Genomic DNA, 27,847 nt, shown 5'->3' on the forward strand with positions numbered 1-27,847 from the left:
CTGTACCCGAGAGAAGGAGTGCCAGTCGTCGTCGTCGTCGTCTGATTCCAAATCAGGATCTACTTTTTCTTCTTCCAGCCACCCAGAGAGGTAGAAATCGGCCAGGACCGCTGGGAACTGAACGAGCGACTGCAACAGGACTCCGAGCATGGAGCCTATAACGTCGTGGAGCGAGGAGAGAGTGAGCAAGTGGCTCCAAGGTGAGACACATATTGCTTTTCCTTGTCTAACGCCTTGATCACTTCACAGGTACTTTGGCTCGCACGGTAATGTTAGAAATAGAATCGCCACACAAATCCTCTTGGAGGTGGAAGGTGAAGGTGGAATGAGGAAGTGGCCCGTGCAGAGGGAGAAGCCAAAACAGTGTAGCTCTGATCAGTGTCAACAACTAAAATAGTGTCCTCATAAACAATAGTTTATATGAATGCTTGTCATGTACATTTAGATCTCGTCATATAAACAGGCCTCCCCAGTTGGTATGTTAAAGCGTGTTAAAGTAGTGGAGGAAAGTAACTGAGCACAGCTTTGAGGTAATTGATTAACTTTAATATTCTGAATTTATGGTAAGCTCCTTTTTTGTAATTATAAACATGTTACTTTTTTATGGATTACTGTTGACAAGGAGTCACTCTATATATTATACAGCTTGAACAGTAAAAGTACATTTTGCTGTAAATACTTTCATTTTAGTGTTAATTTAAAAGCAGTATTTGAGTATTTAAAAGCATATTAAAATATCCTTACATATTACTGATATATTGTAGTTATATATATACAGAAGTGTTAATGATTTCCATGCTTTAGAGATAATTCTAAATATCATGTTTTTGACTTGTGCTTTTTACTGATGTGGTTTTGATCATAAATCATAGCTTAATTTAATACACAGTTAATAGCACAGTTAATACACATAATACAGGTATTACTTTGGTACCACTATAGTGTTCAGATATTAGTAAACTACTCGTGTTTCACAGTCAAGTCTTTACTTTTTCAAACGTAATTACTCAACATGTGGTAGAGAAGAAGAAGAAGACCATTTTCAAGCCTGCACATGCATGGGACTTTATGAGTATGTGGACTTTTCCAGTTATACTTTTGCCATGTGTGCAGCTAAAGCCTGTTGTTTTTTGTGCCCTTCGGCAAGGTTTGGATACCCCACTGCATCAGTATCCAGTTGCACAGTGGCATCTATCAGGGGTGGACCTGCTCCAGTTGACTTCTCAGGACCTGGAGGCGTTGGGAGTCCATAAGATTGGACACCAGGAGCTTATACTGGAGGCTGTGGAGAAACTGTGCTCTCTGGTGAGTGAGCAATGAGAATTACATATTATAATACATGTAGACAGTGATGGTGAGTGTATCTCTGAGTATCTCTTGTCATGTTTTTGCTATGCTGCAGATTGTAACGGTGCAGTAATCATGCTATCATGTTCTGGTGGTGCGTATGTTCTGATACAGCAGCACAGAGATATAATTTTGCCTCACTGCTGTGTTTTTACACCTTATTTTTGTTTGCACAGTGGAATGAGCAGCTGTTGGTCAATCGGTTGCAAATCTAGCCAGAACATACAGCCAGTACTTGACTTTTCTGTCACTTTTACAACAATCCAACATATCACAGTAAAGTACTTACTTTGGTTTTCTAGCTAAGATCAAAGGACTAGTCATGCATCAGCTGTAAGCAAAGCAGATTTAGAATACAAAAGCTTGGGCTTAATAGTTTGCATGCAAATTTTAGGGAAATCGTGCAGTCAACTAAAAAAAAAAAACTTATGCATTCCCTTTGATTCTCTATCCCATTTTTTCTGCTGCTTAATTATTTACCCTGCTTGTCCAATTTTAAGAGCAAGTTTTAGGAGACTTAAATTCTGTGTGCGTATGTGTTTGTGTGTGTGTGTGTGTCTGTGTGTGTGTGTGGAGGGGACTCCAGAATGGCCTTAGGACTAATTGAGGAGGACAGTACCAGGCCGGGTTCCAGCTCTTGTGGCGTAACAGCCTGTAAACATCAGCCTAAGACTCAGGCTGCTTAAACTGCCGAAATAACTAATACTGATTAGTCGTTACAACATGAACAGTTCAAACCCAAAGTCTGTGCGAATGAGGGTGCAACACTTAGTAAAAGCTTTGCTTTTCAAGCTTCCATTATAGTGTGCATGTGGCTTCATGTGCCCACTTCCTCTCCTCCCTCCAGGACTTAATGCTCCACGAAGCGCTAACACTGCGCTCATTCATAAAAACACCCATCAGATACTCACATGGAGTAGACCAAACAGGTTCACGCGCATGGTTAGATAATTACCAGCTACAGTGTTGAAAAGGCCATGAAAAATTCATGGCCACTTGTTGACAGGCCCAGTGTTCCGGCTGGTTGTGTACCAACAAGCCTCTTGACCATGGGTGAGTGGGTCACGACAATTGCATGCTCCTCCTTCAGTGATTCTAAAGAGTCACGTCTCATGCTGCTGGCCAGCAAACTGTGATGACAAGCATATGATTGTATTATTATGTATTGATATTACTCTTTGTTACAGTGTAATCTATTTGCTTTTCTCCCCTTTTCACTTGTATTGCATTGTGCTGTGATTGATCATTTATGCAGTTAAGGGTTCAGGATAGACTGTTTATAAAATGCTGTGCTTCTTTTTAATTGCTCCGGGTGGATTAGATCCATGTGGGCAGTTTATGAAAAACAGGTGTTTAATGGAATTTTTAAATTACTCATTATGGTTCTTTATAATCGCTCAGACAATTGCTAAAATACCTAAAACAGACATGCATTTTTTCATAACAGCTGTGCTATAACACAATATCAATACCTTGACAAAAGATTACATATAAAATATACATACACAGAGTCATGAAGCGTAACCCTGTGAGAATAAAAGGTTTGAAGTTTGTCTTTGAATGTAGATACGGTTGTAATTGACCTCAGGTCAGACGAACGTGCAGCTTGTTCCAAAGAAAAAAACCACAGAAACTGAAAGCACCCACACTTGTATCTAATTCTGGTTCTGCACCTGATGACCTGAGAGGTCTGATTGGGTAATAAACAATTCAATTGTCATGCTGGTAGTAAATGTTCGACAACAGTAACTTACATGGTCACTTTTTCACATATCTTAAAATAAAACAGGAAACAACACACATTTTTCCATCAACAAGAAATGCTGGATTTTGTGCAGGTCGCACAGCCTTTGCTGAGCATTCATGCTACAATACCAAGAAAAAAGTCTGTATAATGAATTCTCTGAACTCTCTCCCCACAGCTATATTGAAATGACATGCTGAGGATTGTGTTCTAAGGATTTTAGATGCATTTTTTTGGCTTTGTTCAAAAATACACCGAATAGAAGCGACAGGAAATGACGAGAGAGCGGGGGGCCGATGTGCTACACACAGCAGGTTCCATCCAGTTCAGAGTCAAAGGGACATGTTGTGAACACTATATCAAATGTATCTTAAGCGATATATTGTGTTAACTGTAAAGGGACAGTAGAAACGAAGAAGGGGTGTTGTGAATTAAACATTCAACATCATTAATGTAACACATTGTTTTTTGAGTGAAAAGGGCACTGTACTAGTTGGATTTGTGTTTTTTTTTGTGCGTGTCCAGACCTATGGTATAGGCGGTGAGAACCTACGTGGTCTGATAGAGAAGCACCGCGCTGTTGCTCACAGCCTACAGATGGGCATCCAGGCCCGCTGGCGCCTCAACAGCTACGACGGACGGAGCACTACCAAGCTGACTCCCACAATTCTGCAGCTCGTAGTGGAACTCATCGCCTCAGCCAAAGGCCTCTTCTCTTTGCTCAACAGGTCTGTAAACAGAAAGCAAGCTAACCTTTTTATTTTTAAAATTTGAAGTTATTGTAAATCAGGAAGGTCCCCTGCTGTTTCTTAAGCATATTCTGGTTTTTAGAGTTTTTTCTATATAAACTGCAATCATTTTCTTTTCAGATATCAATATTCCCAGCTCAATACATACACCACCACCAAGAACATATTCAGTTACTGCAAAGAGCTGGGAGACATTGTGCACAAGGTAGGCCCATTTTTTCTAAATAACTGCATCAAAGTCTCAACATGAGCTTGTGAATGGCATTATTGCAGTAAAAGAAACCAAACAAACTAATATATAATATATACTAATATATATTTTTTATCAGCTGTCTGCTCTTACAATACAGAGAATTGAACACAAGTACTTCACAGCACATGTGCTCGTGAGTCCACACAAAGTGTATACTTTTAAGAGGAACCAAACACTATTGAACAATGTTTCCAGCAGCACTCTCATGCACACTATAAACCTCCAAAGGGGAACTGCAACCTGTTGTGCGATTTATTTATTTATTTTTCAAATCAAAAAGCCCAAACGAGCAAGCCAGAAGCACAAACACACTCCCTGTTCCTCAGTTTAGCCCGAGTAATGCAATTTTTATCTTTACATTCCTGGCATATTTGGAGGCAGCTGTAACTTGAAGACGCTTAGGTTAAAAGGGCTGGCAAAATGAACGGCTTGGTTTGGTCTGTGTTTACCCCGGCAGGGTGCGATTGAGAGAAATGGCGGTGGGGAGAAAGAATATTTATAATAGGATACATGTAAAGGTGGGTGAAATGTGCTCACAGGTAGCAGGAAAGGCAGGCCTGGATATGTTGTTGTGCCTGTGGGAGGGAAGGAAGGAGGGGGGGAAGAGCTGAGTGGGAAGCAAAGGGTATGGGAGAGAAAGGGGAGGAGACTGAGAGAGGGATTGCACCACCGCTACTAAATGACTTTTGACTCCTGAGGGAGTGTGGATTGATAGACGCGCTGCAAAGAGCAACAAGCAGAGAGAAGTTATTAGCTGGGCACTGTGGTGACATTAGAGATAAATAGCCTGACAGAAGTTGAGAAGAGAAGAGGAGAAAAAGAAAATGGAGCTCCAGCGATAACATGAATGGAAGATAATTCGAGAGATACAGAGACAGTAAGCAGTAGAGAGAAGCTGTGGCTGAAAGAGAACTCTGAGTATTTAGAGAGGTTTATTTAAAGCTCCTGGACACCTGCCCACCACAACAGGTAGAGTTCTCATCTCTTTAACTGGATAACTCTCCACATGTTGATCCTTTTTTTCTTTTTTTCTTTGCTTGAATGCTTAAAATACCTACACTTAGATATAAAAGCAAGTGTATTTTCTGCTGGTGTAGTTAAAAATCAATCTCTGGGGTCTAGAAAACAGGACATTACCCTAATGGGCTTCAGTGAGCAGCAGGCAAGGAAGGAAGCATGGATTTAAGATTGATTTTAGTTGTTGACTCTGAAGGGATTTTTTTTGATCCTATGAGCTGAATCAGCGTTGTCCCCTGTTGTTTTCTTTCATTGTCCGGTTGATCACCATTTGTTATCGGCGAGCTTTTGTTTGTTCCTGTTTTTAAATTTTGAATATAATCAGGTGTTTTAAAGCTAGGTGTTATTTTATATAAAACTGCTCAGAGCTGCTGAGACTATTCTGTGAAGTAAGGTCAGAGGCATGTGAGGAAATTATTAGTGGGCTTATGTGTTAACCAGAAAACAGGATGACTATTGTTTCAGGTTCCTCTTCTTAAACATCAGCCACATCTATTGTATAAATGCTGGATATCAACGGTTTTGATAGAAAACTCTTGGCAGATCAATTGTAAGGTCAGTTTTGAGCAGCGTGTGTGCACACGTTCTTGTACTGCTGCAATCGCATTAGCAGCATAGCATCACTAAAAGCATCCATACAGACTAGCATTTTCAAAGATTTTGCTTCAGGCTCGGCTGGTATCACACACCCCACCCTGTGGCATTTACTGTCCTGTCAGGAGGCCACCCTTTAGCATGACGTCTTTTCTAAAGAAGGGCTTTTAAAGAAGCCAAACCACATCCTTTGCATCAAAAAAGGAGTCTTATTTCCTGTGTGCTTGTGTATATTTAAGTGTGTGCGTGTTTCTTTTCTCTCACCCCGAGGGTGCTCGGGGTCAGTAGTCAGCTGGTGTCGTTGAAGATGCCGCACTAAAGTTGTCAGGTCTGATTTTCACAGTAGCACAGGCTCAGTTTGCTTTGAAGCAGCCAAGCAGCAAGCAAAGAGAGAGGGACAGAGAAGGGAAATTGGTGGCGATGAACTGAGGAAATTCATTATAAAACGGTACGTGAGTATAACTGGAATTCCATTTCTTCTGGAAAAACAACAGTCAGACTTTTAATAGTGCCTTTCACATGAGAACATCAAGGTGAAGGTGTTACTCAAGAGATTTTAATGTTTAACTCTTGAAGGACTATGCCCAGGGTGGCTGGAGCCTATTGAGCTGTCAAAGGACGAGAGGCATTGTACACCCTTTTGTTTTTATCTATTTAATTATTTTTTATTTTTTAATCTTGTGTTTTAAAGCAGACACATAATAATATAATATTAAGCACTTTGGTACACCACTGGTTTTTAAATGTGCTATATAAATAAAGTTTGTTGTTGTTGTATAAAACGAATTGTAGGACACAACTACTTCATCTTTAAAATTAGCATTGGGATCTTATTGCTCACCGGAATTAGACTCAGGATGAATTGGCAAGAGGATGAAAAAGTCATCATGCATGAGAGCTGTCAAACTATAGCTTGTGTTATTTTTAGGGTTAAAAAACAAGAGCAGAAGAGAAATCCCCAAAAGACCAGAATTTGAAAAAGGTATGGAAAAAAAAACAAACAAGGAAAAGAGCAACAGGAGTGGAAGAGATCTAACATAGTTATGTCTTCCAGTCTTTTTATAGCAAGTCTGTGAGTTGGTGGTTAACACAGGGGTAGTCCAAGTATGTAAACATGCGTGCTGAGGCAGCAGAGGTCTGTCTCAAGAGATCTTGTGTAGACTTTTGATGTAAAGTTTGGTAGATTTTAAGGATCTGTAATAGGTTGCACAGCCTCCAATCAACAGTCCATGTTTGAGCATACTGTACATTCCTGTCATCTCATTTGTTGTTGGTTTTAGCCTCCTGTTGTGTGTGTGCCCATGCATGGCTGTGCCCATTCTTGTTTTTCTGAATGTTACACCCACATAAAAGCGTGTCATTGTTTCCTAGACAACTATGGAGCAAACAGCTTTAAGGCACAGGATGTTGTTCCAAAGTTAGCCCAGCACCTGATCGGGCCACACACACCATGATCCACAAGACAAGACAGCTCAGCACTATTCCTATTTATTTCTATGTATTTATTTATATAGCGCTTTTAATTACAATAGTGGTGTTCATCAAAGTGCTGTACAAACATACAAATTACACAATAAAATAACACACAATAAAATAGCAATATCAATTAACATCAATGCCAAACAGCTAATAACAAATAAATAAGTAAATAACTCTCATGCAGTATTAAAAGCCAGTGAGTAGAAATGTGTTTTAAGATAGGATTTAAAAAGGCTGAGGGTAGGAGCCTGTCTAATGCGGAGAGGCAAATCATTCCACAATTTAGGCACCACGACCGCAAATGCACGATCATCTCTAAGAACCAGCCTCGACCTTGGTGTGGCCAAAAGCAAAACATCACCCGATCTAAGAGCTCTAGGGGGCATATAAAGCTGCAGTAGGTCTGACAGATACCCTGGGCCTGTCCATTCAGTGCAATATAAGTCACAAATAAGATTTTATAATTGATTCTAAAATGTACAGGGAGCCAGTGAAGTGAGGCAAGCACCGGGGAAATATGTTCATTTCTCTTCGTTTGTGTCAAAAGACAAGCAGCGGCATTCTGAAACAGCTGGAGCCTTGCAAGACAAGTCTGACTAATGCCTACATATAAAGAATTACAATAGTCCAGTTGTGATAGGATGAAAGCATGAATTGCCTGTTCTAGGTTTGTAAAAGACAAAAAAGATCTCACCTTGGATAAAAGCCTCAGTTTAAAGAAAGACCGCTGTACAACTAAACTAATCTGTTTCTCAAAGGTGAACTTATTGTCAAATATAACCGCCAAATTTTTTGCATGCGATTTGATAAACGGTTCTAAACTGCGCAAATTAAAATGTGAGGTTCTAGAATTGCAACTTGGTCCAAAAACGATCACTTGGGTTTTATTTTTGTTGAAATTCAGGAAATTAGAGGCCATCCGGGCCTTAACTTCGCCGAAACACTGAAATAAAGGTTCTAGGGAGGCAGAACTGTTTCTCTTTAGCTGAAGATAGATCTGAGTGTTGTCAGCATATGAGTGAAAACTAATATTATATTTCCTAAAAATAAGACCCAGAGGCAACATATAGATAGAGAATAGAATTGGCCCCAGTACAGAACCCTGCTGAACACCACAAGTACAGGAGGCTGTGGAAGAGGTAAAATCTCCAATCTTCACTGAGAAAGTCCTATCAGAGAGGTATGACCTGAACCACTCTGGAGTGCCTTTGATGCCGCATTGCTCCAACCGAAAGATCAAGATGCTGTGGTCAACAGTATCAAATCCAAAAGCACAGCTGAGTCTAGTAAAAGATCATTAAGGACTTTTAAAAGTGCAGTTTCAGTGCTATGAAAAGCTTTGAGTGCCTTGAAAAGTGCTATATAAATCCAATCCATTATTATTATTATTATTGTTTAAAACCAGACTGAAACCTCTCGAGAACATTGTGACCAGATAGAAAAGATTGCAGCTGAACAAATACAATCTTTTCCAAAATTTTGGACATAAAGGGGAGCTTTGAAATAGGCCTGAAGTTTGCAAGAACAGAGGAATCAAGATTAGGTTTTTTAAGCACTGGCTGCACAACAGCATCTTTAAGACAGGCTGGCACAACACTAAGCGCAGTATTGCAGCAGAACCGTGCGGCGACGCACAAACTACTGTTCTCGTTCATTAAAGGTGAGATGAAGAAAGATTTGTGTCTCTTTTTTTAAAGTTTGCTGCTCTTCCTAACTGGGATTGTCTACCATTTATTGATGTCTACACTGTGGCTAATCTGTAACTATTATAGTTGGAGTAATGTTAAAGGTTAGGCTTGAGAATCTGGCTGCAGAATAAACTTGTTGTTGCTCAAAACTTGGTGAGTGCCATTGCTGTGTTTTGTTGGCAAAGTCACAGTTTATAGGCCTGCATCAATTTCATTGTTTCAGTTTTGTGGGCATCTTGTTCTGCTTTTGTTGATGGCGATCTAAAATTGATTCAACTCGAGAGTGACAGTACAACATGCTGTTGAAAACTAAATGTTTCCCACCCCTTACGTCTTATCTCATTTCCTCTCCTCTGCTTCTTTCTTTGTCAGGTCTTTACCACAGACAAGCTCGCATATTCTTTTTATAGATTTGTAATAATTATTCGTAATTTCAATGCTCACTTATGTTAGAAAGGGGTGATTCATTGTTTCTATATGCACGAACACGCCCATGCATACAGTTTTGGTGCCCGTAATTGATTCTTAGTGTGATACCAGCAGTGAGAAATGTTAGTTTGTGGTCTTTGTTTTCCCACCACGCCCAGCTGAGTTTCACGGCACAACTGTACCTGTCGCCCACCTGAGATGTGTCATTTCCTATTCTGGCAGAGCTAGAAAAGAATGCAGAACAGACTGCATTGCTGAAGGGAAATAACCTGTGGCGTGACTTTAAATACAACAGAAAGTAGAGGCGTTGGTTTGGCTTTATTTTTACCATATTTCTATAAAGCTATGGTGAGAGTTTATGTGTGTGAAAGGTGGCACCAAATTAGAACCGCAGCTGCTGTTGCTATTTACAGCACTGATTTGTACAAACTAAGTTCTTCAAATATGTTAAATTAAAGTCTTAAGCCATCCATAATGCCTTTATATTTTGCTTCCAAGGAGCAGACTTTCTTGCATTTCTTGAGCAACAGTTCTCTAGGATTTTCAGAGGATTTGTCTTTGTTTTGTGTTGTTTTGTTGGACAACATGGACATAAAAGTCATTCAAGAATAAAATGACACCTAACTTTGGGGACATTCTTTTATATGATGCTTTTAAGTTCAGCAGTAGATAAAACTTTGTTTAAGTTTAGGTCTATGTGCAGAGCATCCCATTTTAAAAGATGCAAACAAAATGCTGTTTTCCCCAAATCCATCTAAAACTTCTGGACATAAAAAAGCTGTTTGGAGGAGCGTAGCTGGTAACTATTGGAGCTTAGAGAGATACAGTGAACAATCTCCAGCCAACCACATCATAACTAATGCAGTGGTGAGTCCTTGTGTTTGTAATAAGGATGCGTTTTGGTAAACATTACATATTCTGTGAGCATAACTACGAAACTGAAGGCATCAGTGTGAAGGGAGCGATCAGGCAGTATCTGAAAAACTCAGCTGTGTTTGTTTGTTTGAAGCCAATTGTTAATAATGATGCTATACAGATTATTGTGAAATGTCCCTGCAGAAAGTATCAAGCCTTCTAGCATGGCTGTAGATGCCTCTTGCGATTATCTTCATTTTCTTGTGGTATTGAGGGACATGTAAAACTTCTGCAAATGGCTTAAATTAGCGCTGCATCTATTTTTTCCTAATGCTTTGATCATGCCTTTATATGATAATCATAATGCTTTGGTTCGCATCTTACTTACACATGATGCAGCTTTTGTGCTTTAGGACAAGGCACTCGTTGATGTTCTGCTTTCTGCATCTTTTCTTTGGTTTATTTTGTGATTTAAGCCTGAGCAACTAACAAACTTATTACACATTTAGCACCCTAACTCACAAGCAATGTGCCATGACAAGACTCTGTTGCCGTAGTAGGGATCAAAATAAAGATCTGAATATCTGAATCTTTATCAGTTTGTTTTGGTGTATATAACAGTTTGCAGCCACTCTCATGCAGTAATCCCCACGGGGAATAGCAGCATACAAAGAACACAAGCACAAGCGGACCAGTTGAACTGGCCAGTAATCACGTCGTACCTCTCCCTGCAGCCTTGTGTCGCAGCCTTTAATTAGCCCAGAAATCCAGCCGTGTTCACTGTTGATCCCTTGCTACATTTCACAGGGATTAGTTTCCCCTTGCAATCCATTATGTAACCCATTACATCGCTGGCCATTGCAAATTAGCTTAGGGCAGTAATAGTGTGTGGCATTAGACGAGTCAGTGAATATTATATGGTGTGCAAACATATGCCCTATTCACCTTTAACCCCTCATTTGTCCTCCATTGTTCAAAGCCTCTGCTTGTTTCTTTAGCTCCCGGGACTACTCAGCTACCTCGCAGGAAAGCTCATAGGAAGGCGTTATTAACACCCTCATCCCAGAAACCAGAGATTAGCCAACATACATCTGTCGCATGAATTCTAGTAACTGTGATACTGACTGTGTGTATGTCTGTGCGTGCATGTGTGCATGTTTAGATGATCCGTTTGTAACATTAACATTATAATGTTTGCAATGTTTCATGTACAGTAAACGAGAGCATTTGTCTTAAAAGATGGGTTCATCTTGCGTGACAGTTATGAGCAACAAATCAGTGTGTTACCCACTCTGGATAGAAATGTATTAGCAGAGTGTGTACTGTTTAGTACAGTATGTGAACTCCTGGGTAATAACGCCAAGAAATCTGAAAAATGAAACAGCGCAAACAAGGCCAAGGCCACTTTGATATTCGTCAGAGATTTTCAATTTTCTCCTCACAAAACGTATCTGCTGACGCGAATCAAATAAAAGGCTGGAGTTGAGGAATATCTCTTTTTATAAGTCTGCCATTTGCAAATTTTATAATATAATAATAAAAAAAATCCTGTGCACCCACGAGTACTGGACCTTTTAAATTGTTAAAGTTTCAGTTATATTGAAAGAACTCATTTCGTTTAGCATAGGAAAGGGGAGCTGAATATCAGCATGGGCATAGGGGCAGCTGTGGCTCATGTGGTTCAGTGGGTTGTCCACCAATCGCAGCCCCAAGTATGGCTGAATAGGTGAATGAGAATCATCATAAAGACTGCTGTGGTAAAAATGTGCCATTTAAGTGCACAGTGTGGGGCCTTTTGGGCCTGTTTGCCATCATGGTATCAAGGCCAAGGATAAAATTACAGGAAAAAAATTAGATAAAGCTTAAAACTGGATGACACAACAGAATAGGTGGACTCTAAAAGAATATTGTGCAGATCTGATCCAAAGATAACTGACTCGTCTGTATGTGAAGAGCAAACATTCATTCATTGTAGAAAGCCAGAAAAAACACACTAAAGATCTCCAGGGATGCTTCTGTGTCCTCTAAAAACCCGAGGCCTTTCACTTCCTGACTCATGCTGTGAAGAGGAAATGGGACATGGGTTTTTAGTCAAACTGTCCCATTTCCACAAATCAATAACATTAGCATGTCGTACATAGGCTACAGGGTGTCATTTGGTCAGCCTTCTGCTCATATCATTTCTTTTAATTCATCCAACAGAACAGCACTTGCTACGAAAAAGAAAAGGACATCATCTCTGTCGTAAGTTTCTCACTTATTTCTATGTTCGTCCGTTTCATTGTGCCTTGGAGTAATTTAACCTGTTTTGCTGTCCTTTGTTTTACTATGAAGTAAATGAGATATTCTGAATGGCACGTGTTTCTTTCCTCAGTGCCGTCAGTTGGTGGCGGTTTGTGACGAGATCCTGAACTGCTGCCCCGAAGCGCTCCTCAATCACACCGCTCAGCTAGAGAGTGTCGAACTGATACCCGTGGCACCCGGTGATCAGCTGGTAAAGACATCTTTCGCTTTATAACTGTAGAATTTTTGCCTTCATTGAATTTAGAACTCCTGAGAGGACGTATTGTTTCTAATGGCACACAAAGGAAAACATATGTGTACATGTTTAAAAAGGAGTAAGGTAACTTTAGATTTAGTGCATTAAATCCAGTTATTTATACTCATTCTTGAATTTAAACCTCACTCGCTAAAGTTTTTCCTCTGGTCCACTTTCCTAATCATCCATGTCTCCTACTTTTCAAATCTCATCTCTCTGTTTCTTCACTTCCCTTTTTTGTCCTACTTTTTTCTCGCTGTTTTATTTTCAGTATTCATTTCCTGTCTTCATCATTACCCGATGGTTTCCATCATCATCACCACTTCTTCCATCTAACTCAAGGTTCTCCTTGTACCTGTTCCTATTAGATTCACGAGAACCCTTATCTCAGTTGTGTACTTTTTGTGCCGCTTCTTCTCTTTTTTCCTCCAAGTCAGAACATCAAGTAGTAAAATTACAGCTCTCATCTTTGTTTGTGATTTACGTAATCTTGTGTCCCTTTAGTTTCATTTTAATCCCTACAGAGAAATGCGTTTAACCAATTTCCTTCCCTTTTGTGATTTGTGCTTAACAGCGAGCGTCAAAAACTGATTGTCCTCGACGGAGGGAAATTGATTGGAGCACGTCAGCAATAGTGCTTTCTGCCTGTCGACAGATTAAAGAGTAACGAGAACTAAAAAGAGAAACCAAGGGAAGTGAGGGACAGGAAGGATGATGATTTATGCACTTTCAGTGTAGCCAGTATGACGTATACCCGCTCAAGTCATGACGTGCACACGAGTCCAAAGCACACAAAAAAATAAATTCTCAAATTCACATTTCTGTCAGTAACAAACAAATTGTTTGCAGTACATGACTAAGAGAAAGTGACTCAGTCTGGCTCCTAGTGTTCATTATAGGTAGATTTATATTTTTTGGACTTAAGAAAGAAACTAAATATGGCTTTTTCTAAGCATATTATTAAAATGGACTATTTATTTCTAAGCACTGAAAACATTTATTGAACAATGAAGCTGTTTGCAGCTTTCATTGATTATAAAGGCAGATAATTACTGCTGCGTTCTGCAATTCTCTCTTTCATTATGCTTTAGTCATCACTCTCATCCACACTTGGACCGTATTTACTCCAAACTACAGTGCGTTTAATTATTAAATGTATCTATAAATGTAATAATTTGATTTATTGGTGGTTGTGACTCAGGAGGTCGTCTACTAATCAGAAGGTTGGTGGTTTGATTCCTTGCTCTTCCAGTCTCCAAGATACCGAACCAAGAATTTTCCCATATGCATCCATGTGAGTGTGTGAGTGTTAGGTTCAAAGTGCACATGCTTTAAAAAAAAAAGTACTTTTATGAATGTGTACGTGAATGGGTGAATGAGGTTTGCAGTAATAAAGCTCAAACTGAGTAGAAGAGGACTATGTGAGCACTGATGTGCCTTTTAATTATTAAATCACTTTTGAGCTTTTTAGTCAAAAATGGATCAACTCCATTCATGTTTCCACAGTTTCTGTCGTGATAAGTATTTATTATGTGATCAGGGCTTTCTGGAATGCAATTATTTGTCTCCCCATACGCCCATTATATTAAAATGATCAGTCACAGCAAGATGACAGGTGGAGGCTGACACCAATATCTTTATGTACATAATCTGATAATGACGGCAAGAAGACGCAGTAAATTTATCTGTCCATTACGGTGAATCATTCTGATTCAGTGATGTGCAAAATTAACATTCTGTGTGGCAAAGTTCATAAATTTATCACTCGGAAAAGTACGTAACATTTTTCCTTTTTTTTGCTTTCTTTCAGGGCATCGAGATAACATCCACCAACTCCAGCAACCACTACGTGACTGGAACTGCCGCTGAGGTCAGACTCTCGCCTTTATTTTTCTTTCCTCATTGTTGACTCAGCCATCAAACCACACACTGTTAACCATCGCTGCCTCACAAGTGCTCGTAAGCAAGCCACTTATCGTGAACTTCAAACCAACCTGTCAACAGTTTGTCTCTTTACAAGAGCCCCGTGCAGATTCTTTACAGTGCCTCTATATTTCTTAACCAGCTCTGTTAACATGTACTCATGTATATGTGTACTCACTGATTGGCTACAAGTGCAGGAAAATATAGCAGATGGGATTTATTGCTTTAAAAAGATCATTATGATAGCGTCGTGTTATGCTGAGCTCTGCCAGATATTTTTGCAGGAGCTGACACTTTCATACTCATTTACACTTCTTCTATCAGAAGGTTTTGTTCTGCTTAGGACAGAATAGCACAAGTCTGTCTGAGTTTCTTATCTAGAAGGAACTGGAAGTATATTTCCAATTGTGAAAAGCAAAAATAAAACACGAGCATCATTTGGTTTCTTGTTTTTGATTCTTCTAAAAAAGAAACTTTTATCTGATTTCATAAAACTACACCATCCTCTTTTTCCTTTTTAAAGTCACATGCAGAATCTAAATCAGGCTATCCTCTCATCTGCACAGTTAAAGTATAAAATTAAGATTTTCATCGATTTCTTGTGGAAACATTAGTTCTCTACCAGGCAGAAATCCCCTTGGAAGTACTTTGTGTGAGGTATTATTTTTAGCTGCTGGCTTATCTTTCCTTGCCTCGCTGTCGCCGAAACTGACACCAATATCAGTCCTCGTGCTGCAAATACTGGCATACTGTTTATTTTTAAATCTCTACAAGGCTGCTTGTTCCAACCATAAGTAAGACTGGATGTAAACAAGTTTATAACACATTGTGACTCACAGGATTTTCCTATGTGTGTCAGATATTCAGTTAAACACCGGCTGTAGCTGAGCGGGAAACTGGAGGCAACAACAGGGAGATCTGGTACATGTGGTGCATTACATTACAATAGTGGACTTCATTAGCTTTACTTTGTAACCATTTGGCTTTTGATGTGGATAAAAGCTTCTCTGAGAAAAATGAAATCATCTAATGGATGCGCCGCAGATGAACGAATTTCTGAGAAAGCCAAAGATCCTTTGTATCGGGAGCTTATAAAATGTATGAGGGAGTGTTTATGAGTGAAAATAAGAAGGGCTTGTGAAAGGATGAGGAGGAGAGGGGCAGAAAGATGAAGATGTTATTTTTCCATGATGTCAACCTCAAAGGCTCCCCTGCTACTTGTAACATTGCTGTGGCTGACGGCTAATAAGAGATATGGCCACTGTCCACAAATACAGATAAACTGCATGAATGTGGGAAGGATCCATGCACTGCCTTGCACAGACAGGGCCTTGGCTTATAATCACAATATCGACCTTCACAATATCAGCAGACTGTCTGATGTCGAATTCAGTCTCAAATTTGCTATATTATGAATGCAGTCACAAACAATATTTATAGTTTTATTCAGTCATAGTCAGCAATGCTTGATTTTTGCACAGATATGATGCTGTATGCATTTAATTTATTGGAGTGTCCATATATTGAGATTTCTGTCTAGTTGTTTGACCCTTAAACATTATTTTATGGAAATTTGTTGAAATATTCCTCACAAACTGATAACATCATATTGAATTAAATGTACCAGGATAGGAAGCCATAAACACAACTTCTGTCTGGTTACTTGAATACACATTACAGGATAAACATAGATGATGTACTTTATAGATAGCTTCCAAAGGAGCCAGACTAATTAAGTGGTTTTGATCAATGGTTCTCCTGGTTTTCTGAAGGTCTTTCAACGTTACAGTAAACCACAATACACAAGAGTTGGACTGAACATCAGTATCAACGGTTTTATGGAGTGATAAATGCAAGTTAGAAATTTATGGAGAAGGAGATAAGGTGAACAGGTCAACTGTGATTGTGTATCAGAGCTATAATGGTTTTGTAGTTTCTAATTAGTTTTTATTATTCCACTTTGACTTAGTTTCCAGAGTTGCGTTGCTTGTTTCAGTTCAGTTTTTATTGCTTGAAAATGTTTAGTTTTTGTTGAGTTTTTATTAATTTCGATATTCGTTTTAGCCTTTTATTGCATGGAGGCACATATGCAGGACGCACAGTTTAGTCTGAGTTAGTACAGATATTCTAATAAAAACTAAAACTTTTGAAAGAAGTTGACTCTCAATAGTCTCAATAAACAGGTCCGTCAAAGTTTCATCAGCGATTTTTTTTACAAGATAAACAAGTACTAAAAGTAAAGATAGCACCTCTTTATTATTATTTTATTTTAATTTTTTTATTATTAATTTTTATTTTTTTAAGTTCACAAAATAATTGGTGAAAAGTTAACTAAAACATGCAAACATCTAAAGATGAGCTTTGAATGTCCTTCAAGAAGACTGCTTAAAGAAATTACAAGAGTTCAGGTTGTGTTGAAGAATTGTAAACCTTAAGACTTTTGCATTATAATATGTATATATATGTATATATGTATATATACATATATATAAATTAGATGGGTTCGGCATTTTTATATGTGTTTTTTAAAGTTATTATGTTATATGTGGTGTACATGTATATATATAAGTATACATATATAAGTGGGAGGGGGATAGGGGAATATGTAATAAAAGTACAAGTATTAATAGAAATGCACAATGTGTTGCTGCACCTGTATAATATATATACTATAATAATATAGTACAGAATATAATATAATACTATACTGTATCTAATCTAACATCCAAACAAAGAACAGAACTCTCCCTATTCCCGACTCACAAAGGCTGAATAAAATCACACAACAAGAAAACATAATAAAACAAACTACTTTAAGTGCCAATTACAAATTTATGCCGCTGTCTGTGAAAAACAAATCGTGTAATTGCTGAAATCTATATCTGGTTTGTTTAAACCCAAATATAGATGTGTTGATTGTGTTGATTTTCTCTGTTTCTGCAGCCCTCTACTGATGCCTACGTGAAGGTCTTGGCTGGAGATGAAGTGATCCAAGTCAATGATCAAATAGTGGTGAGTGATACCGTACATACAGCACTTAAGGGCCTAATGCTCTGCACTATAAATATGTGTGTGTGTGTGTGTGTGTGTGTGTGTGTGTGTGTGTGTGTGTGTGTGTGTGTGTGTGTGTGTGTGTGTGTGTGTGTGTGTGTGTGTGTGTGTGTGGTCCTGTTAGTCTGAGACAGTTCTCCTCCTGCAAAGTCTGAGTGTCTTATACAATAACCTTCACGGTGAAATAACCATCGGTGTTGCTGCCTCAGGTTGGCTGGAGCAGAGTTAACCTTGTGAAGAAGCTGCGTGAGAATCCCAGTGGGGTGACTCTCGTCTTGAAGAAGATCCCTGGATCAGTGCAACGCAACAACTCAGCCCCGCTCATCTCTACACAGGTCCGGGCTCATTAAAATCCTCCTCCACTCACTTCTTCACTCCACAAACTGTACAAACTTTCTTCAAAATAGTCAGTGAATTAAAAAAAAAGCCCCAATGTATTTACCTTTTTATATATTATACAATACTTGTACTTTCCACATAATTTGGAAAACAGACTTCACAGGAAAATTATGCTAAGGCCTGTGACTAACACTTCAGAATCTATAACAATGGCGTCTCAAGCTACTTTCACACTCACACAGTGGCCCTGAACGTCTCTAGACATCTGCGGGAGCTGTATGTGAGAACACAAATGTCCAGCTCAGTTGGATCTAATATTTTTAATGGTCTTTACCCTGCAAGCTCTCTGGTACAAAGTCTGTGTGAGGTCTGATTGAGCCTCTGCGAGAAAAGAGAAGGTAATTGTCCTGTGAATGCACAGCCAGTGAGTGTCACCGTGTCCTGCCAGCTGTACGCTCTACCCAGGCTCTAACTTCACCTAAATGACACAAGAGTATTTCCAGCAGGGAGAATGTGTCTGACCCTGCCATTTGTTTGCTCAACCCCACAAAATGTCATGATTTAATTCTCCTCATGTAGTCTCAAAATTAAAGCTGTGAAATTGATGGCAGATACACTATAGATATATCATGGGGGAAATCTCCATTTTTGTAGCAAATCTTCTCAGAAGCTTAGAAAAGGTTATCTATAATGACTGGATGCCAGCATTTAATACGACACATTTTACGCCCTCACAGTGACTAGAACATTTTTAATGAATTACATTTTTCTCCTCTCTGTCATGCTCATACTTTTAATCATTTGTGAAGCTAAACAGAAGAAACCTCAAAGGCAGCAATATTCTGCTTTCAAGCATCTGCTGTCTGTGTTCATTTTAGGATAATTACATCCAGGGGTGAGAGTTGAGCATCAAATCCTCTCTTAGAAACCTGATTGTTTTATATCTTTGATTTCCGTTTAACCTCATTTGGGATCTATTTCCATAAACACTTGCGCACTCTCAGTAGTCACCATGCCAACTGTTGTTTGTCTTTGAACAACACCCTGAATTACACACTGCATCTGATACAAACGCGCACGCATGCACGCACGCACTGTGAGCATTTCACACCCCCCTCGTGACCATCACCGTGCTAATCTCAGATCTAGCTGGCGGCATAGGGTGAGAAAAACATTTAAAAGATGTGAATCAGCTGAGTGTATAAACTCCATATTGTCCTCAGAAGATGCCCTGCTTTTCTTCCAAGAACTTCGCCGGCTGTGTGTGTAGAGTTGTGTGCACGCGGTGTCTGTGTGTGTGTGTGTGTGTTTGTTTGCGTTGCCGTCTTGTCTGCTAAGCCACAGAGCACACAGATGGCAGAGCCTAGGAGAAGGTTGCAATTAGAGTCTACCGTGACATCCAGCTTCTTAACCCTCCACCGACCCCTAAATGCAGACAGTTCAACCTGCACACTCACACGCTGTTGTGTTTTCAGAAAGAAGAGGACAAGGAGGAGAAGTCAGAGGAGGAAGAAGAAAAGGACGATCAAGAGGGTCCACGGCATTCATTACTCAAGAGAGTGGCAGCATCTGTCAGGTCCTTGTCTTTCAGTTGAGGGCATTCATTTGCTTGTCCTTTAATAAGATGGAACTGCTACTTGTGTTTAATATTCTAAACCATACAGCAGCACCTGGGTTTGTCTCTAAAATAAACATCAAGAAGAAATCCAAGCTCCATTTAAAGTTAGAATAATAGATGTAGATTTCTGAGGGGATGCATGGAATCCCATCTGAAATATAAACCTTTCTACCCCCCAATTTAGAACACGTGCATTTGCCCCCTCAGTAAACATTAAAAAGGAATCGCTTAGAAGAATTGCTGTAACATTAGTCAGCAGCATAACAATGGCTCCCAGACGGGTGGCTCTTTTTCCTTCAGCATTGTTTTTGTTGCGTTTTGTTTTTTAGTCGCATTATTTTCTCACCAAAAACATTGCGATTTTGTTTTTTCCTGCTTTCATTGTGTTTTATTCAGCTTAACAACGTTTGATCTTTCTGGGTCACCACATTGTAAAACCTTAACCCAATAACACAATAAAGTCACCACTGCTCAACAAAGTTTAAAATACTTTATTAAGGAGTAGTAAGTCAAATGTAATGTCCCGCAACTGGGCCCCAAAAGGATAAAGAATCCAAACTTTTGTTTTCAGACGTGATGTACATGAAAACATGGTTTAAACATTAACATCTCGATTTTTGTCTATGGAAAGAAAAGGTTTTGTGCATACACCCGAGGCACAATCCACAAATAGTTTGGCCATATTTAGCAATCCAAAAAGTGAGAATGCTTTAAGAAAGGTATCATTACATCGCCTAAATGCCTGAGAATAAGAATGAAAGATTAAAAAAATACATAAACAAGAATGCAAACAATGCAAAATTGAATAAAATATGCAAAATTGTAGACAGACGTCTAAAACTGATTTAAAAAAAAATTTTTTTTTTGCCAATTGTCTAATATTTTCTGAATTTAAATATTCTTTTTTGCTTTTTAAAAAAAATTGTCAATCACTTTGTTTGCATACATGCATGAGAAGTTGAATACTGATCTGGTTACACAGCATTTACTCAGTAGAGCTGAACATCCCTGAAACCCTTTTGACCTTGTTCATCTGCCAGCACCTGGCAGGTTTCCCATGAGGTCACACTGCAAATGCCACAAATTCCACTGCGCACTCGCAACACACGACTGACTGGAAATGAGTTAAAAGGAAGAGATGAGGAGAAAGATTTAAAAAATGCAGGGAAAAATTAGTAGACGGGAGGAAAAGAGTGATGAAGAGGCAAACAGGGACAGCGAGAGCTGATGAAGAGCAGGCGGACTCTAACAAATGGATGGAGTGGGCGGTGATGGTGCCTTGTGGTTGTAAATAATTCTGACACATTCTAATATACAACAGCTACATTTTAAGAAAAAAGGGAGAAACTGGCAAGTAAAGTCATATTTTATCACTTTAAATTACTCTTTTTAAGGACTTGTAGTTTTGTAATGTGCTGTTAGTGTTTTCCAGCTAGAGGTTTCACTTTATATCAGCCTAATGTGGCAACTGTGAATATAAAGTAAGATAAAAATCTGTATTTTTGCAACATGTTTATGTAATTTCCTCGCTGCTCATTCTTTGCTCAATGTTTCTTTTCATTTGGACTTTTAATTTTATAATACCAGATGCTGCATCAGTGGAACCCAAGTGTTTTGACTGATATTTCTATATATTTTGTTACAGACGAGCTGTTCAGGGGCCAGAGGTGCAACAGCAGCCCATGGGACAGGAAGAATCTGAAATATCCTCAGTCAAGGAGCTTGAGGAAAATCTGAGCCTCACTTCATATCAAAGCCGACAGGGGGCGCTTTTGGCACCAGGTAAGACAAATTTGCAAGATTTTATCTTTTCTTATAACTGATTATATTTTAGTTACTTTGTGTTTTTCTTTTCAGAAGGATTTTAAACTGTTGATTACAACAGACAAAGTGTATTATCGCGGCATGCCACACTGTAATAGTTTCACTATCATTTGACCTTCTGCACAGAAACCACAATGTAACTGAGGTGCAAAGATGTGGGTTTATTTAGAAACTTCATTCTGTTTCCCAGCAGGGTCACAGAGCTTGACAGGTTCAAGGCTTTCACTAAATCGCCTGAGAGACCGCTCGCCCTCGCCTGTAAGAACCAAACAGGACAGAGCTAGCATCAGTTCCTTCCCTGATATGGTGGGACACACGGTGAGGGGAAATTGAGAACATTCACTAACAATTGTTTTTGTTACAATCCAGGCAATTAATGGTGATTTAATTAAAGTAAGCTTTTAAACACTGAGTGATCGCTGTCTGATTATCTTTTCAGGGGAACAAGGATGGTAAGAAGACCTCCACTAAAGGTACGATTTTCTTTATCACAGGACAATAAAATAAACAAAACACTGAAGTGTTTTTGTAATGACAAAATCAGCCCCGAACTGATAACTCCTCTGTAAGCTGTGGCTTATAGAAGAGTGTCTGTAAGACCAGGAGCACAGCAAATCTCCCTCACCAGGCGTGGCAGATGGACTGGTTGTGCCAGGTTTCTGCCTGTTAAAAAGGAGTTTTTCCTTTCCACTGCTAACAAAGGGCCATCTAATTACTGTGTTTTTCTCTCTATTATTATTATAGTTTCTTAAGCTCACAATATAAAGTGGCTCGAGGCAACTGTTGTTGCCATTTTGTGCCACATGAAATGGTCACAGAATGATAAGCATGTCCAAAACACAACTAAGACTAAAGAAAAACAATGAAAATAAAGCATTGCAAAGGAAAGAAGAGATAAATAGCCAAGAAATACATGCCTAAACAGAAACAAGAGGTAAAATATAATGATTCTTTAACAAAAAAATCCTGACTGAGGATATTTTATTCCACTGAAAACCTGTAGAGTGCCTGAAACTTGTCCTGCAAAGGTTACTGGAAAACCCGATGGGAACAGTATGTACGGGTTAAGCAGTTAGTGAACTGTGTAACACAGTGTAACACAGTGTCAAATGTGAGAAGCGATGTGAGTTTGTTGGAAGCTTTATGGATGATACTAAGACAACTCAGCTGTGTGATACAGAGATTAGGAGGGTTCAGTTGCTGTGGCAATAATGTAGCAGTAAAGAATAACATGAATTGAGTGCTTGGAATTGCAAAGAAAGATCAAGTCGAATTCCCCCCAAATAAAAACTGCTTCGACTTAAATATTAAATCGTAAATTTTCTGTGCTTTTATATTTCCTGGAATGGTCTTAAAAGGATCTAATACTGGAGACATCGCAAAAGTCCAAAAAAACCCAAGAAATACCCAAAAATTTAGTTCACTTATCATGATCATTATCTCCCTTCTCTTCCTTATTTGTCTTTCAGGAAAGACGACGGCTATGAGCCGGCGTCGTGTGTCCTGCCGTGACTTGAGTCACCCTGACTGCGATGGTTGGCTCTGGAAGAAAAGAAAGGAGAGCAGTGTCTTCATTGCACAGAAGTGGCAACGGTTCTGGTTCGTGCTCAGTGGGCCTCACATTTACTGGTACAAGAGTCAACAGGTGAGCAAAAAATCAAGAAAAAGGTCATCATCGCTGTTAGTTCATATAATACCTAAAGCACATGATCTATCTGAGTTAGTGCCACATGCATTATTAACTATCAAAATATTTTGCATTCATCTAATTGTCAGTATGTCTAATTTTCTTCAATTGTATTTCAGGAGGAGAAGGCAGAGGGGTTTCTCAATATATCCAGCTATGGCATAGAAAGCGCCGGAGAGCACAAGAGAAAATAGTAAGAGTGAACCCAGTGATGAGTCACATAATGGTGCCATAATGGAAAGCCATGGTTTAAAACAGCAATTATATTATGTATGCACATGTTCTGCATATTTAGGTCTTCATTTTTGTGACACCCCCGCTCCTTCTTTCTGTTTTCTCCCTACCAGCGTATTCCAAATGTGCCACCCGAAATTTCAGAACTTTATTTTCGCTGCGGACAATGTCAATGACATGAGCAAGTAAGTTCATACTGTATAATGATATAACAATGTCACAATCGGCTGGTTGTGTCGGGCACTAGCTCGAACACAATGCAGTTATTCATTCCTTTTGCTAACAGTCTATGTTAGAGGTGGTAAAGTTGTAACAGGTGGTGGTGTTCACTGCCCCCTGCTGGTTGCTTTTTTCAGGCTTCTCTAGTGAGACTGTAATGCATTGTTTAAAGATGTTATCCTCAACATACTCTCACTAGACACTTTATTAGATAGATGCTGCAAGTATCAAGCTGGACTCCCTTTTACCTTTTACATCCCAAAGGTGCTTTATTGAATTGAGATCAGGTGACTGTTGGAGGCCAGTTGTGAGTGCTGTGAACCTGGACACAGACCAGTACAGTACTTAATAATAAAGTGTTTAGGTAAATGTGTATGAATATTGGTGACATAGCTTATCCCCTTTTTTTTCATCAGATGGATCAACTGTCTGATTACAGCCATACAGAAGCACAAGAAGTTCAACAAAGGCCCAGATAATGAGGAAGGTGTGGAAACATTTCTCTTATGCTTTTAAATTTTTACTCTAAATCACTTAATTGTATGTGCACAATACAATTCATGTTTTCCCATATATTTCCTACGGCATTAGCAATAATGCATCGTGATGTGTCCTGCTTGAGCAAATAAATGGTAGATATAATGATATTTTCACCATAAAAAATAAGAGCAAATTGTAGTCTCATAATTATCTAGTAACACAGAGCATTATTGTTAATTACTGTAGCTTTGCCCATTTACAAATGGCAGTCCTGATGCTTCACATTTTAGGTAATGGCATTACATTGACAGCTGTGTTCATTTATAAACAGAGTGTTACAGTGAAACTGAATCAGAGAGCGAATCATCTCCTTCAACCCGCAGGAAAAACAAGGTTAGCTCGGTAAGAGAGTTATATATTGCACAAATAATCATTAAAGCATGCACATACACATCCAGATTACATTCATTTCATATTTGTCTTGATTATCTTTCTCAGAAGGTACAGTCCAGCACCCTACCTCTCCCCAAGGGTAAGAACAGGGCGCCATTACCTAGACCTACAACAGAGGGCAGCAAAGGAACAGGTATTTGTTATGTCACACTGCCTCTCTCTTGTTCTCTCAGTAATAAAAAATGTCTTTAATCACAGCGTAATGAGTGTTAATATTTTAAGACTCATTAAGTTTTAATATTCTCTGAGAGAGTAAATAAGATTAATTGTGTTGTTTACTTACCTTTAATCCTGTTTTGGATAGATGGTTCACAACAACTGTGTGACTGTGTTTTTTTCCTGTGTGTTTCCTCCCTTCTGTTAGAACCTGGTCAGGTAGATGAGATGGGCATGATGCTAAACAATCTAAAGGAAGGGGGAGTTTCTCTGATCGGCCACGAGCAGCCGTTCACGCACGACCACTTCAGGAAGTCATTCATTCGGCGCAACAAAAATCCCGTCATCAATGAAAAGGCACTCACGCTCCGAGCTCTGCAAAGCACTCTAAAGGTGAGGAAAGGTCTTATCCAGTCTTACCTTTCCTTGTGTCTGCATGGAAACCCATGCGATTCAGCATTAACTCCAGCAACTGATACACAAAGCTGCGATGGTCCTGGGTCAGTGACCCAGTGTTTTCTGTTTTGTATTATTGATCTTTGATTTCTTGATGTGTCTTTGTTAATGCTTAGAGTTTTGGTTCTTGTGTTTAGTGTTTTGTTATATCTATCCATGTCCTCCCCTAGTGCTCTGTTCGTGTTCCTGAGTTTGTGTTTGTAAAACAGTTTGTAAATTTCCTGTTTTACTTTGAAGGTCTGTGTCTCTCATGTCTAGGTTCAGCTGTGTCCTCTCCTTGTGTGTTTATATAGTGTGGTTTCACCCGTGTTCATTGTCGCTCTGTCTGTGTTATTTGGGGAATCTCGGTGTTTTTCCCTGCGTGTCATTCCGTGAGTTATGGTTTCGGGTTTTGTTTGTTTCTAGTTTTCCCAGTTTAGGTTTATCTTTAGTTCTGTTCTCGCTTTTGTTGTTTTCACCTTCCAAAATAAAGCTCCTTCGCATCACAGCCAGTGCCCACATTTTGGGTCCTTTCTCAAAACACCACACGACTGTTGCTGCAGCCGTGACAGTAGCAGGTACATTTATCACTGAGTGCATGACAAATGGCTCAGCTGGTGAATTAACCAAGCATCTTAATTATCGAAAGTTGCTCTGGCAGGAGCTATATAACAAAATTAAAAACTCAGCTTTTATTAGTAACTCGCTTTGGCCGTAGGGAACATGGAAGACATGGGTAAAACCACTCCTATTTAAAACTGCAACGCACTGTTTCCCACAGCTTGAAATTCACTCGGCGGTGATGGATGGTGTATATATGACAGATATTCCTTAAACGCCTCACATATTGTGAAATGAGAAAGTCTCATCCAAACACCTTCAAATTCAATACTGTTCTTGCTCAATATCACAGGTGATTTATACTTCTAGTAAGTCTGTGCCGTAGGTAGATTGTAACTGCAAACCTCTCTGAAACCCTACGCCATACCCTGATGTGCACTTTCCTGGAAATGTAACTACACATCTCATGTTCATCTCCTGCTGTTGTTTCAGTTTTTAAATTAAAGAGTGGGAACCCAGGAGGGGAAAAAAGTCCCATCATTCTATTTATTTCTATTGTGGCTGGCACTTCATGTAAAACTGTCCACATAACCACAAGGTAACTGAGACATAGCAGTGTTGGCCACTTATGCGTTGGCTATGCAAATATTCACTGCAGAAATCTAAATATAGGAAAAGAACATTGCATATATGCGCATACAGAGACTCCTCAGTTAAGTAAAGTGTTTGTGCAAGTTTTATGAATTGAGGCATGAATGAAACTATATCAAGAAACTGTCTTGCTCAGAAAGGTTTTTGTGTTCAAATGGTCAGAGGGTGATATTAAAATTCATCTGCATGGTCGCTGACTGGAAATGCTTTTTCTCCACAGGCCAAAGAAGCGGAGTTGCAGCAGATCAACAAGATCCTGGGCGACTCCGATCTGACACCTTCAAAGTACCGTCAGTGGAAGGAGAACAACGAGGAGCTGTTCAAGGAAATCGAGAAACTGGTCTCGCTCAAGGCCTCCAAAGCAGGGGACCATGCACCTGAGCAGGACACGCCCACTGAGGAGGTTGCCCTAGAAACTGTTGCCAAGGAAACAGCCGCCGCAGAGGCAGAAGGCGCATATAGACTAAGCCTTAGCGATGGGGAGCAGTTAGTCGATGCAGAGCCATCTGACGTTCTTCTGGAGATGTCACAAGCGTCTCCGAGCACAGACAGCAGCCCAGTATTAGAACTCTCTCTCGGCTCGCTCCAGGATTCAATAAACAAACAGCTGAGTGAAATGGCACAAAGTGGAGACACTTCAGAGAGCTACTTCTTCATTTAAAGCCACACCAGTTCAAAGTTGCTCTGTTTAATAACAGTTAATAATGTTAGACAAATGAAAGCTTTTCTTCATGCAACAATATGAGACAGCGCAGACGGTTTTTTTCATTGGGAGCAGTTAAAAGTTGTATTAAAAATGGCCACAAAATCAAACATTTTTAAATCAAACATGTCAGTGAAATACATCAATGCATACTTGTTTGTCTTTTTGTTTAGGAAACAAATTTCGATAAATGACAAGTTTACAACAGCAAAGAGAACATGAAATTACCAAGTGTCACAGTCTCAGTTTGGTATATATTTATATAATTTTAAAATTATCATTCTTCTTCTTCTGTGGTTAAAAATACCATCAAGTATGACTTTGCTTGGAACTTGTGATATAAGTTGTACCTTTTGCAATGTGATATGTATGTACAGTTTTACTATAAATACTCTATGTATTTGTTTATTGACATTACCTTAATAAAGGTGTGAATAATTTTGTACACAACTTTTACTCCAGAAACACTGCTATTGCTCGTCTGGGTAAGTCCTTTTCAAACTCCCTTCATGACCTTAATGAGAACCTTTCACCAAAAATTATATATTTAATGAACTTAAACCTCCTAAGACCTGAACTCTTTCATGGCATGCATTTTTAATTTCTCTTTGCTATTTGGGCTGATTGAGACCTGTTGAATGTAAAAACAATATCTTTTTATCTGATTTTGCTCTTCAAGGGCCTGATATGCACCTATGAGGTCACTCAATTTCAATTTCAGTAGAACAGTGGCAGTATAATGTCCTAAGTGGATATCCAGCCCTTGTAGAGCAAAATTTAGTATTGTGGTCTAGACAACCCAAAATTTGGACACCGGGT

The 27,847-nt window shown here is 39.2% G+C and overlaps 2 protein-coding genes across 2 annotated transcripts in view; one reads left to right on the plus strand and one right to left on the minus strand.

Annotated features, from left to right (window-relative positions):
• The window catches only part of rps6ka1 (ribosomal protein S6 kinase a, polypeptide 1), a 50,845-nt gene extending 50,659 nt beyond the window's left edge, over positions 1 to 186 (minus strand). The window contains exon 1 of the mRNA XM_076877554.1: positions 1 to 186. Within this exon, the coding sequence (XP_076733669.1) occupies positions 1 to 150 (150 nt within the window). The 5' untranslated portion in view covers positions 151 to 186.
• Positions 149 to 27,678, plus strand: cnksr1 (connector enhancer of kinase suppressor of Ras 1). Its single transcript, XM_014414320.4, has 21 exons — positions 149 to 200; positions 1,148 to 1,305; positions 3,617 to 3,819; positions 3,961 to 4,045; positions 12,358 to 12,399; positions 12,530 to 12,649; positions 14,505 to 14,564; positions 17,561 to 17,629; positions 17,878 to 18,003; positions 19,483 to 19,583; positions 21,271 to 21,407; positions 21,640 to 21,767; positions 21,889 to 21,922; positions 22,919 to 23,094; positions 23,256 to 23,329; positions 23,484 to 23,555; positions 24,006 to 24,076; positions 24,401 to 24,471; positions 24,568 to 24,655; positions 24,887 to 25,071; positions 26,546 to 27,678. The coding sequence occupies exons 1-21, from the start codon at positions 149 to 151 to the stop codon at positions 26,984 to 26,986; spliced, it is 2,493 nt and encodes an 830-aa protein (XP_014269806.3). The 3' UTR covers positions 26,987 to 27,678.
• Positions 27,679 to 27,847: the final 169 nt, after the last annotated feature.

Source organism: Maylandia zebra, linkage group LG19 (assembly GCF_041146795.1).
Source record: "Maylandia zebra isolate NMK-2024a linkage group LG19, Mzebra_GT3a, whole genome shotgun sequence".
Lineage (NCBI taxonomy): Eukaryota > Metazoa > Chordata > Actinopteri > Cichliformes > Cichlidae > Maylandia > Maylandia zebra.

Bases quoted from the DNA above. Each gene is read 5' to 3' on its own strand.
- cnksr1 (XM_014414320.4), top strand. From the start codon at position 149: ATGGAGCCTATAACGTCGTGGAGCGAGGAGAGAGTGAGCAAGTGGCTC. The intron at 17,630-17,877 runs GTGAGTGATACC...TTGCTGCCTCAG, and splicing joins AAGTCAATGATCAAATAGTG to GTTGGCTGGAGCAGAGTTAA. The intron at 24,077-24,400 runs GTGTGGAAACAT...ATTTATAAACAG, and splicing joins AGGCCCAGATAATGAGGAAG to AGTGTTACAGTGAAACTGAA.